This window comes from Gekko japonicus, unplaced genomic scaffold (genome assembly GCF_001447785.1).
Source record: "Gekko japonicus isolate JY-2015 unplaced genomic scaffold, Gekko_japonicus_V1.1 scaffold1981, whole genome shotgun sequence".
Classification (NCBI taxonomy): domain Eukaryota; kingdom Metazoa; phylum Chordata; class Lepidosauria; order Squamata; family Gekkonidae; genus Gekko; species Gekko japonicus.
This window is the reverse complement of record NW_015164721.1, coordinates 179,305-192,187: the sequence shown is the minus strand read 5'-3', so window position 1 is coordinate 192,187 and position 12,883 is coordinate 179,305. Positions and strand designations below refer to the sequence as shown.

At 45.3% G+C, this 12,883-nt stretch overlaps 1 protein-coding gene across 1 annotated transcript in view; it reads right to left on the bottom strand.

Moving 5' to 3' along the window:
- The window catches only part of SVEP1 (sushi, von Willebrand factor type A, EGF and pentraxin domain containing 1), a 142,441-nt gene that overhangs the window by 4,001 nt on the left and 125,557 nt on the right, over nucleotides 1-12,883 (bottom strand). The window contains exons 48-49 of the mRNA XM_015409584.1: nucleotides 9,804-9,899; nucleotides 831-926 (exon numbers count right to left, since the gene is read on the bottom strand). Coding sequence (XP_015265070.1) covers nucleotides 831-926; nucleotides 9,804-9,899 — 192 coding nt within the window. The remainder of the gene's footprint in view (nucleotides 1-830; nucleotides 927-9,803; nucleotides 9,900-12,883) is intronic.

Sequence of the window (12,883 nt, the reverse complement as noted above, 5' to 3'; positions counted from 1 at the left end):
GGAGAGAAATGCTGCAGGATTGCCTGTTAAAACTGAGAATCAGAAACTACCGGTAGGTAGGTTTGGTCAAACCACCAAGCCTGGGAGCGAACTTGATGGGATTCATTAGAAAAGCTTCACTGTATTTCTTTTTGGAAAAGAGACAAGTCATACAAATACTCTAATCAATATGTTGCGTATACAGGAAATACTCAAGACTTTTCACGTATCATTTTTTAAAAAAATATACACCTCAATATGCGTGAAGCACACGTGTCTCTCTTTCAGGTATGCTCCTCAGGCAAGCAAGATGCGCTTCAGCTCTCTGTTGAGGGCACGTTTAGTGGGAAAACATGATTTGCTGCCACATAAGGTATAAAATGGCCTTCAGCAAAACCAGGGCAACACTCTCCCTGCCAATTGTCAGGATACATCTTTTTTGGTACTGCTTTGTGAAGAAACTTAACAAAATGTAGAAATCCAGGACTTCAAAGAAACACACATGTGGCTGCAGCTTCACTAGCTATGTCATGCTATAAAATAGCAGCACTAGCTATATGTGACCCTCTTGATACACGTGGTCACCATTTTAGCGTGAATAGGGCAATGCATATATGTTCCAGCTTTGGTATGTGCAATCAGGAGCCCGGGTTTTTTGAGGGTACACATCTGCACATGCCAAATCTGGACAATACATGAACTTGGACAGGTAACTCACTCTCCCATTATGCCAGCTGGGAGTGCTAGAATCATAATGAGTGAGCAGGGCTACAGTGATCATCTCAACATATGTTTGATTTGCTAGATGCTGATGCTTGACTTGTGGTACATTCTAGGTTATACAGGCTTACCCTGGTGGCAGCGTGATCCAGTCCACCCAGCTGTGCAATTGCATTGATATGGAGCCACACAATGACCTCCATTCAGACAATGCAGGATGCAAATTGCTAAACAGAGAACAGGGAGAAAAGGCATAGAGAGATGAAATAAATACAAGGACAGTAGTTCTCAGACTTTAATAAATCATACTTCCCACCCCATTTTGATTTAAAATCTTCTGTGGACTCCCTCTCATCCCCCCTTTCCAGTTCCCGTCACATGCTGAACAGCCCTTTATCACGGAGCACAGGGCAACCTGTGCATGCCCCAATGAAGCCTTGGTCCTCTTGTGTTTTCAAAACAAATACAGTGAGAATGCTATCAGTCTTTTAAAAAAGCAAGTTTAAATAAAGTGTTTAATTTCTTTGTACTTGGCTTAAGAAGTCAGGTTCTGAGGGTAGATGATTCCACGGGGCCACAACTCAAAAGGCCCTGACTCAAGATCTAATTCATGTTACTCCTTGAGTGGAACCGGAGATAGAGACACCGAATAATTGAACAAGGATGGGAAGAACCTGGAAAACCTTTTCCAGAGCTATTCATAAAAAAGACTAAAAACAGGATCACACACAAACAGAGCTGAGTCAGTGTTCATCTGAAAACGACCAATGGCAATTATTGTCTATGGGTATGTTGTGGCATCTTTCTGTTTCTGTGCTATGCAAACTAGATCAATTTTATTCCAGAACTAAGAGAACAACCCTAAGCAGGTCTACTCAAAAGTAAGTCCCATCTTAGGCAGTGAGGCTTTCTTCCAGGGAAGTGTTCTCAGGACTGGAGCATAAGGGCATTAGGACTGTATCTACTCGGTGAGACCGCCTAGGGCTGAGCTGTTGCTACCAGCGACCAATCAACACATTTTCAGGCCAGTGCTTTGAGGAGATTTGAAAGCCAGGTGATGGTGAGTATGTTGATGGTGGCAGCCTCCACTCTTTGAAAGCAGGGGTAGGCTTGCCAGCCGCCAGGTCTGGGTGAGGGAGCCCTTGATTTCAGCTACCAGCGACCAATCAACACATTTTCAGGCCAGTGCTTTGAGGAGATTTGAAAGCCGGGTGATGGTGAGTATGTTGATGGTGGCAGCCTCCACTCTTTGAAAGCAGGGGTAGGCTTGCCAGCCGCCAGGTCTGGGTGAGGGAGCCCTTGATTTCAGGGGCTTCTCCCCATTGTGGACCAGCTGGCTGATGGGGAAAACCCTGCCCCAAGTGATGTCATCACGTGACTCCCCTCCCCGCCCCGGCAATGCCCCCCCCCCCGGCCACAGTGACGAGGGGACCTGGCAACCCTGAGCAGGAGAAGCCAATTCAGCCCCCTTCCCTTGAGATTCCCTGCTCGCAATCCTAGAAAACAGAGAGTTCTATTTTCATGCTCGCCAGATGGGTCTGATGAGGGCCCATTCTCTTCCTCCTGAGAAATGTTGTACTAGACCAAGAAAATGGAGTGTGTGAAAGCCATTAACTAGAATGATATAAAGTAGAATGGCCGGCCTCAGAGTGGGGGTCTTTTTTGCTTGTGATGAGGGGGTGAGAGAAAGGAAAATGGATTTGACAGGTCTACAAAGAGACTTGTACAGCACTGTAAATCAGCATGTGTCACAACAGGCTTCGGAGAACTAGGAACAAAAGGGCACAAAAAAGCCTTCAATATCTGAAAGGGCATTCTGAAAACAGACCACTCCAGAATTGAATAAGCTGGACAAAGTTCTCTGCACACAGAGTGTTTCTCAGGAGAGCACCACAGGGCTGATTCACTCGGAGGACCCCCCCGAGGCTGACAGCTAATTTCTTCCCTGTCAGCTATTGCCGCCAACATATACTGTAAGGTAGCTGTGAATATTGTACTACGATGTGCTGAATTCTCTCAGGACCAGTGTTTAAGATGCAAATTTGACCAAAAGTACAACAACCACCACAAAAAAAACCCCAAACCCTGAACACATATCTACAAGTAGTTGCTCATTTGGATGAATCCTGCAATCCAGCTGTGGCCTGACCCCACAGCATCCACAGCATTATGGCCCTTACAAGTCATGGTATTAGGTAGGCAGGTTTAAACCTTCCTTGTAGGACATTCCTACCACAGGAACGCATGAACTCTGATGGATCTAGGCAGCTGTCTGTTCCTTTGCATATAAAAGGGAACTGGGATGTGAACTGAAATGGCAGAATACAGTGGTCTGGAGCAGTAAAAAAGCTGTTTATGTCTAAGATGACACTAAGGTAAGGAAATGTGCTATGACATATCAAATACAGAGCCAGATTCTTCGAAGAAAAGACACATGCCTCGGGTAATCAAAAAATATAGAAGTCTGAAGAATTTATTTAATTATATCCCACTTTTCTCCCCAGTGGGGACTAGAGATGGGTATGAACCAGGAAAATGGAGGCCCAGGTGGCAGCCACTGCCAGATCTGCATTTTACCATCTTAGGCAGGCTCGGCAGCTGGTTCCCTTCCTCGACCGCGGTGACCTGGCTACAGTGATCCATGTGATGGTCACCTCAAGGCTGGACTACTGTAACGCTCTCTACATGGGGCTGCCTTTGTCGCAGATCTGGAAGCTGCAGCTAGTGCAGAATGCGGCAGCCAGGCTGTTGATGGGTCTCCCCAAGTGGGAGCACATCAAACACAGAAACTCATTAGCCAGCCCAGACCAAGTGTCTCCACCTGACAAGCTTAACATCAGAAGTCCTCCCTTGCCAGACCACAATAGAAGTCCATTACACATAGCAACAGACACGTCAGTGCTACTGGTGACCCGGCACGTACCTCCTGCATCCGCCCAGACACCTCCCCTTTAGTTAATCGATAGATTGAATATTGATATCACAGCCAATCACTGACCTTTAGGGTCGGGCTACCTGGTAATCCGTTTGAGCCCACCCCTCTCCCCCTCGCAAGAGGCTTTAAAACATCAAACCCAACATGGCCAAGCAGCCTACCCCTCTCCGATACCTACGACCCCTATCTTGTCTGCTGACCCTCTCTTGCCAAGCTTTCTATCTGAAACCCTACAAACCGCTTTGCCTTAGTCTGCAGCTAAGGTCAATCCACGTGTTCCGGCTGGTCTGGATTCACGTGTTTTCCACCCCATTTTCTCCCCCTCCGTCCTCCCTCCAGCTGGAAGTTTTAGGAGCTGAGCCACGCCGTAGGTAAATATACCCCACCAACGATACTCCTGCTAATGCAACCGTGCTGTGATATCTAACTTGCTTTTCTTAGTTCTTGTGTGTTTGTGTGGTTTTTATTATTATTCTTGTGTGATTGAACTATATCCAGTAAAGAAAGCTTTGTTTTACTTCTGTTTCGTCTCTTCATTGAAACGCACCGGCATAGCCCACAATCCTAGGGGAAGGTGGAGGATTTAGGAGGCATTTATTCAATCAATCATTCATTTGTGGTTTTTGCAGTTGCCCTTCTGCCCAATACTGTCTAATGAAAAATAAAACGATAGCTTTTATTATTAAATGTCATCACGCACATACAGAAGATTGGAGAATGAATCTGGAAAAATACCCCATATTAATAAATACAAATATTATATTGGAACAATTTTAATAAACGGTTCAATCCCAAAAACCAATTTCCTGGGAGTAAGCCCTACTGAATAGACTCAAGAGAGATTCTGAGTAGACCTGCTTAGGACTGCTCTCCTAATGTGCTATGCTAGAAATGACTTATTATTCTGCTAGTGGTTCTCAACTTGTGGGTCGTGACCCCTTTTGGGGGTCGAATGACCCTTTCACAGGGGTTGCCTAAGACCATCGGAAAACACAAATTTTCAATGGTCTTATGATAGCAACGAAAATAATTTTATGGTTGGGGGTCACCACAACATGAGGAACTGTGTTAAAGGGTCGCGGCATTAGGAAGGTTGAGAACCAAAGTAACATCTTCTAACTCTTGTTGGGCATATTTGGGACGGGGTGCCAACTTTTAAGCTGGTCCCTCTAGCTGTCCCTTTAAGCAACCCATTGATCAGCGGCGAATAGTAGGTGGCGTCACTTCCCTCCCTAGTTTGAAATCTTTCAGCTGTCCCTTTCAACTACCGGAAGCTTTATTAAAGAGACAGTATATCCCCCAGGGTTGCCAGTCAGTGTTCCCTCTAAGCTGAGTTAGTGCGAGCTAGCTCACCGTTTTTTAGCCTCCAGCTCACAGACTTTTGTCTTAGCTCAGGAAGGAGGGGCTCCAGAGCAAACTCATTTATGCAGTAGCCACATCGCTCACTCGCAACTTTAATGCCAGTAGCTCACAAAGTGACCTTGGTAAGCCTAGTACGCACATAGCCTGTATGTATGCATTCCACTGAACAAAGGTAGGTCCAGGGCAAAGCTCGCCACTGTGATGGTGCTTCTCTCTACCACCACACATTAGTTGTGTGTGATTCAAACATTCTCTGTTCAGGCATTTTGGGCCCCCACCAGTGCTCCCTCTAAGCTGGGTTAGTGTGAGCTAGCTCACAGTTTTTTAGCCTCCGGCTCACACATTTTTGTCTTAGCTCAGAAAGGATGGCTCCAGAGCAAACTCATTTATGCAGTAGCAACATCACTCACTCGCAGCTTTAATGCCAGTAGCTCACAAAGTGGAGTTTTTTGCTCACGAGACTCCCCAGCTTAGAGGGAACACTGGTTGCCAGCTCCAGGTTGGGAAATTCCTGGAGATTTTGGGGGGTGGATTCCTGGGGGGGGCGGGGACGGGAGGGACTTCAGTGGGGTACAATGCCATACAGCCCACCTACCAAAGCGGCCGTTTCCCCCAGGGGAACTGATCTCTGTCACCAGGAGAGCAGCTGTAACCCCAGGAGTTCTCCAGTCATCACCTGGAGGCTGACAAGCCTACCCCCATCCAGTTGACAACCCGGATCAGCAATGGGCAGCCATTTTGAGGAAGAAAGGGGTTAAAGTTTTGTTTTGAAAGGCTTCTTTCTATCCTTATGGTTCATAAAAGTAAAATACAGAAGTCCAGACATCATTCACTGTAAATACATCACAGACCTCCATTTTTAAATGACAATAAATGGAAGAATCTAAATGAAAACTATTTGAACGGTAATGAGCTGAAGCCAGCCTTAGCCTGATGCCTACAAATAGTTACATACAAAGGAGAAAGCAAGTCTGAGATTAAAGACATTCTGACTGCCGCACTCTGGCTACCTTCAGAGATCAAAAGCATATTTCCAAATACATTTATTTAAAACATGGGATGTCGCACCCTTTAAATCATGGGACTGATATGTTTCATTTTAATGACAACATTTTTTGGGGGGTGTCAAGTCACAGCTGATTTATGACTACCCTGTGGGTTTTCAAAGCAAGAGAGGCTGTTCAGAGGTGGTTTGTCATGGGCTGCTTACATGCCATGACCCTGGTATTCCTTGATGGGGGGGTGTCTCCCTTTCAAATACTGACCAGGGCCGACCCTGCTTAGCTTCCGAGATCTGATGAGATGAGACTAGCCTGGGCTATCCAGGTCAGGAATGGCAACATATACATGCATTATTTTTGGTTCTTTAAAACTTTTTTCTCAGATCATTCAGGCTTTTAGGGACACAAGTTGACATCTTATTTCTAAGATGTACCTCCAATGCTGAAGGTTAAAATCATTAGTTTGTTTTCACAAATAACCATTACATTTATTTTTGTCCTTCTTGTGTCTGTAATTCCAGTGTGAAATCTACATTGGATAGAATGCCCACTGGATTTAGAAATCTTCCTGCGTTCTACCCACGTTAACTACATTTACAAACATTGCATTGTAAGGCATTCTTAGGGTTGCCTGTGGAAAAACGCCCTCTTCCTGGAATCTCTTAGCACTTAAAACATTAAGGTAGCTTGCCGGCAATCTAATGTTTAGCACACTTACTTGAAAGCAAGTTCTGCCAAAATCAACTGGACTTACTTTCAAATAAAACATGGTTAACCTCAGGCTTTTAAGTTACATCATTAGGCATTACAAATGCTTATTTTGGAAGGAGCCCTAGTTTGCTTTCTCTGCTGGGTATCAATTCCATTGATGAGACATGGCTCCAGATAAGGACAGCGTCATTTACTGTAGAGTGTCATTTGTGGACCCAGCCCCTCTCCGTGTCCCAAAAGTGTGTGTGTGTGTGCGTGTTTCCATTTATTTTGCAACTGGAACATCAAGTGCACTGTTTTTTCCCTGCGACACACTTGACTGCAATCTTTCAACAGCCTGCCTGCATTTCATTCTCTGAAGTGCAAATTCAGGCTTGGGTTTTATTCCGACCCCACCCACCAACACATCTTTGGGTACAGGCTGTTTCACCAGCAGCCAAAGTACTAGCAAATGAAGACATTGTCACCATGTGCTCCTTCAGTGTTTGGCTGCCATTTACCTCTGAACTGGCCTTGCCTGGGAGGCAAGGGATCTGTTGTGATGTGCATCTTGTTTTTTTATGGCCTTTACTACTCCTAGTGCTTGTCATTCCACTTCAGACAGATGATGCATTGTGGTAAGTGGCATAAACAGGACAGGGAGGATCTGGGATTTAAGAGCACTGTCCTAAGCTTCTAAACCCCTTGACTTCAAATGCCCTTTGAATAATGTTAACTCCTGTTTATGACTGCAACATTGCAAACTTCCTATTGGAAGATGAGCCTTCAGATTTTTGAACTGATGCCTGTCAGATGCCAAAGGCACCTGTTAATCTGAAGGAAGTGGGAGTTCTCTAAAAGGACAGTTCTGTCTCGTTTCTGAATGTCCCATGCAGTTAAACACTTGGAGCACAGGAGGCAAACAGAATGCAATCAGTGTGCACAATTCAATGGCAGCTGAGATGGGTGGAGGCAAGTCAACCTGGGTGAGTCAACAAGACATCCGAACTAACAATCTGGAAACTGAGTCCAGTGCCCTCACCATTTGACTACTGTAACCAGTAATTTGTGACTCCAGTGTTTTAACCCTATACAAATATGCAAAACCATGCCTTTTCCTTGTTCAAGGTTTGCTAACCTGAATGACTATTATTTTTTAGTTAGCACTTCTATGGCAAAATACATTTTGATACTGATTAATTAACTCTCCTAGTATAGCAAGTGTGATACAAACAAGCAGCCCAGTGTGGTGTGGTCAACAGAACATTAGGGTTTGGAAACGCCAAGCAAATTCCTGTATAGCTATGTCACATAAAGGGAGTGTCAGAGTGAGAAGATATGAGGTGTCAGATTCAGATGATGGTCATCTAAGTGACAGCTGACAGTCCTTCGTGCCAGCAGTATTAGCTGGAGAAAACTGGTTCTGACTGGCTTGGTGATAGCTGTCTCAGAATGACTCAGCAGAGAGTGCTGATTGGTTAATGTACATATAAAAGCAATCACTGTACAGTCCACTTTTCCCTCTTTGATGTGTTGGTGTATGGCGGAGCACTTTGTCGGTTGGACTTGAGTATACCTGCACTGCTTAACAGGACTTTTTGTAAATAAAACCTTGTAAATATTCCTTCCCACCTAACTGTGTGGACATTGGACTCTTTTGGGACTTGGCTCTGCACTATACTGTGCAACTCTGCTCTGGTGGTAACTCACCAGCCACTAACCCTAACCCTAACAGGGAGGCCTCAGGGAAGCCACCCACCTCACAAAATTGTTGTGTGTGCATCCTACCCCACCCCTTCTCCAAGAAGTTCAGGGTGGCATACCTAGTTCTCCTTTTCTCACTTTAACCTCTGCGAGATATGTGAGTCTGCGAGATAGTGTGACCGCTGGTCCAAAGTTACCCAGCGAGCTTCATGGCTGAACGGGAACCTGAATCTGGGACTCCCAGACCCTACTCTGACACTCTGACTACGGCATCATACTGGATCTCTCCTTGTAGGGATCCAAATATAACAAATTAATGAATTCAGATAAGGGTACATACGCTCTTCACAGAGGCGGCCCATCCATCCCTCTGGACAGGAGCATGCATTGGGCCGCTCACAGACGCCACCATTCTGACAGGGGAACCGACATATAGCTGGGAAGAGGGGAATAACATCAAGTTAGAACATGTCATTCAATAGACATCACTCAGTGGTGTTCATGGCCTTATAAGGGAATGTAAATGTACAGAGTTTTAACCAAAGCCTTTAACCTTTCTTGTTTACAAGTTATTTATCATGTGCCCTAGTGTTTAAAAAGCTGAGCTGTTAGCCAGGAAGTCCTTCAGTACCCATTCTACCTCAGCCATGGATTCAGTAATGATGGGCAGACGCCACCTGTGCGCAAGTAAAAAAAAAGCGCTCACATTTTTGTGGGCATCCCTGTCATATGTTTCTGAATTTTCAATGGGTATATTTTTGGATGCTCACAAAACATGTGCACTTTAGGGGTGTACAAAAAAAAATAGTCAGCATTTTTCGTTTCGCGTCTATTGGACCCAATTTTTTTTTTAGTATTTCTGAAAAATCGTGGATCCCAATACTAGCATGGTATTCGGGTCCGGTTTTTTCCCAAAAATCTCACATTTGAGTGGGTCCGATAGACCAGAGAAATGCTGATTTAAAAAAAAGCCAGCCCGAGCCTGGGGCTGGCTTAGCTTCTCCTGCAGCGTGATTTAAACTGTGCTGCAGGAAAAGCTGGCCCCAGGATCTGCATGCAGTGGGGAGATCTCTCCCCACCGCATGCAGATCTGGCTTGGAGGGCTTCTCCTGTGACATGATTTAAACCATGCTGCAGGAGAAGCTGGCCCCAGGATCTGCATGTGGTGGGGAGCTCTCAGCTGATCCTGGGCTAGCTCCTCTTGCAGCTCAGTTTAAATGGAGCTGCAAGAGAGGATCAGCTGGGGCAGCAGGAGCTGAGAGCTCCACACCGCCTCGACTGGTAGTGCTTTCCACCACCCTGGCCGACACTGGGCTGGTTCCTCTTGCAGTTCGGTTTAAGCCAAGCTGCAAGAGGAGGGAAATATGGGACCCAAATATAACAAATTAATGAATTCAGATAAGGGTACATACGCTCTTCACAGAGACGGCCCATCCATCCCTCTGGACAGGAGCATGCATTGGGCCGCTCACAGACGCCACCATTCTGACAGGGGAACCGACATATAGCTGGGAAGAGGGGAATAACATCAAGTTAGAACATGTCATTCAATAGACATCACTCAGTGGTGTTCATGGCCTTATAAGGGAATGTAAATGTACAGAGTTTTAACCAAAGCCTTTAACCTTTCTTGTTTACAAGTTATTTATCATGTGCCCTAGTGTTTAAAAAGCTGAGCTGTTAGCCAGGAAGTCCTTCAGTACCCATTCTACCTCAGCCATGGATTCAGTAATGATGGGCAGACGCCACCTGTGCTCAAGAAAAAAAAAAAGCGCTCACATTTTTGTGGGCATCCCTGTCATATGTTTCTGAATTTTCAATGGGTATATGTTTTGGATGCTCATAAAACATGTGCACTTTAGGGGCGTACAAAAAAAATATTCAGCATTTTTCGTTTCGCGTCTATTGGACCCAATTTTTTTTTTAGTATTTCTGAAAAATCGTGGATCCCAATACTAGCATGGTATTCGGGTCCGGGGTTTTTCAAAAATCTCACATTTTAGTGGGTTTGATAGACCAGAGAAATGCTGATTTTAAAAAAAGCCAGCCCAAGCCTGGGGCTGGCTTAGCTTCTCCTGCAGCGTGATGTAAACTGTGCTGCAGGAAAAGCTGGCCCCAGGATCTGCATGCAGTGGGGAGATCTCTCTCTCCCCACCGCATGCAGATCTGGCTTGGAGGGCTTCTCCTGTGACGTGATTTAAACCATGCTGCAGGAGAAGCTGGCCCCAGGATCCGCATGTGGTGGGGAGCTCTCAGCTGATCCTGGGCTAGCTCCTCTTGCAGCTCAGTTTAAACAGAGCTGCAAGAGAGGATCAGCTGGGGCAGCAGGAGCTGAGAGTGCCACACCGCCTCGACTGGTAGTGCTTTCCACCACCCTGGCCGACACTGGGCTGGTTCCTCTTGCAGTTCGGTTTAAGCCAAGCTGCAAGAGGACCCAGCCCGTTGAGGTGGCGCAGAGCTCTCAGCGCCTGCAGCCCCAGTTGATCCTCGTTATAGCCAAATATCTCCAAATAAAAGCCCCAAAAAATAAGCTTTTATTTGGGCTCAGCCAAATTTCATTTGGGACCGGTAGCTGATCAGATTCTCTGAATTTGTATTCAACTTAAATAATACCCCTCCAAATAGTGGTAAAGTATTTTTTAGGATTTCCCCCCGGGTCAGTTTATGCCGAATGCACACCCCTCGTGCACTCATGCCCATTCACACAGAATGATTCCCCCAGTCAAGCCAAAAGCCCTACCATTCTGAAAGGAAGGGGGAGACTGATCTGCCTTAGGGGATGAATTTTTAAATAGGGGATAATTTCCAGCAGGGGCTTATTTTTTCCCTATTACTTTTTGCAACCCTCCCCAGTATGGCTTTCAGCAGAACTGACAGGCCCTCTAGTTTTTTTGCTGTCTGCCAAATTGAGTTGAAAAGCTGAGAAAATGACAGTTTCCATCAATTCCAGCAATCCAGTAAAGCCTGAGCATGTATCAGCAGCAGCCAGTAGCCGGATGCCTAATGAAGTTGCATCTGTGCAGCTGGCAGCATTCATATGTGAGAACGAATGCTGCCAACTGCACAGATGCAAAAGACACTGGAAATACAGCATATTATAAACTGCAAACGAATCATCAATCCTGCTGTATGAGTTTTCAGCTTCAAAGCAAAATAGATCTGGCAAGCAAGGTAAATTCAATTTCTTTGCAAACACCACAGTGTCACTAGAATTTACTCACAGCCTTTATCAAATCATAATCTCTGCCTGCCCCATCTGTAATATAGGGATATACTAGCCTAGGTAACATGGTTGCTAGAAAGACTACTGGGACTGGGATAATGTGAGAAAAGCAGTAAACTTATGATGATAATGATGATGACGACGACGATTCCTACTTTGGCTAATGCATGAATGTATGCACAGCCATACATGCGTGTACTATGCTGTCCTCTGGTGGATGCAATTAATTGACCAAACATACGCAGAAGACAAACCCCCCTAGTGGTTGGACTGCAAAAATAATTCGATGTGGTTAAGTGGTTCCTCTCAGCAGTAGTACTTTTGAAACTTTATAAAGCAATAAAAGTTCTGCCACGGAGGAGGGGGGGGGGAAGCAGCGATACTTCTGTGAAATGAACATCGCAAGATAATGCAAGCGTGGCCATTTGGGAAACCCGGATCTTGTAGTGGCCTTTTATTCTAAACGCTGTAGTAATGTAACCATGGATTTACAGCATTATATGTTCTCAATGTAATATATAGCTAATTTCCAATGACCCTAATGCATATTTTAAAAATCCGCCATGAGGACACCTGTATGTAAAGTTAATACTCTACAAATGCAGGGTAAACCTTGGGTTTGCAGAATAAAAATACATGTTTATTTTTTAAAAAATGGTTACCCCCACAATTAAGAGTGGTATCTGCCCATGCATAGATATCATTCAGTCTCTATCAGAGATGTAGAATCAACAGGGTAGAATTTATCTTGTGGGGGGTGCCACAGGGTTCTAATCTCTCACCCATGCTCTTTAATATACCTATGAGGCTGCTGAATGAGATTGTCTGGAACTTTGGGGTTGGGTGTCACCAATATACAGATGACACCCAGCTCTATATTTCATTATCCAAGCCTCCCAATGGGTTTGCCTTGGTTCTGAACCAGTGCTTTGAGCCTCTGGACAGACCGAGAAGGTTCAGCGCAGGCGCAGTGTATCCCAAGGGTGTGATGCACAGAGACCACGAAGAAGATGGCTGACATTCTAGAGGAGCTGAACCCACTTGGTCCTAGATGGAGCAGAGTTGGCTTTTTCAGAGCTTGCTAAGAGCTTGGGGGTGCTCATGGACCCTGCCTTGCTGATTGAAAAGCAGGTCGGCATGGTGGCCAGGAGCACCTTCTATCAGCTGCATCTGATTCGCCAACTTTCTAATTACCTAGACTCATCTGATCTGGCTGTGATGATCTATGCTTCTGTAACCTCGGGGTTGGATTGCTGCAATACACTCTTT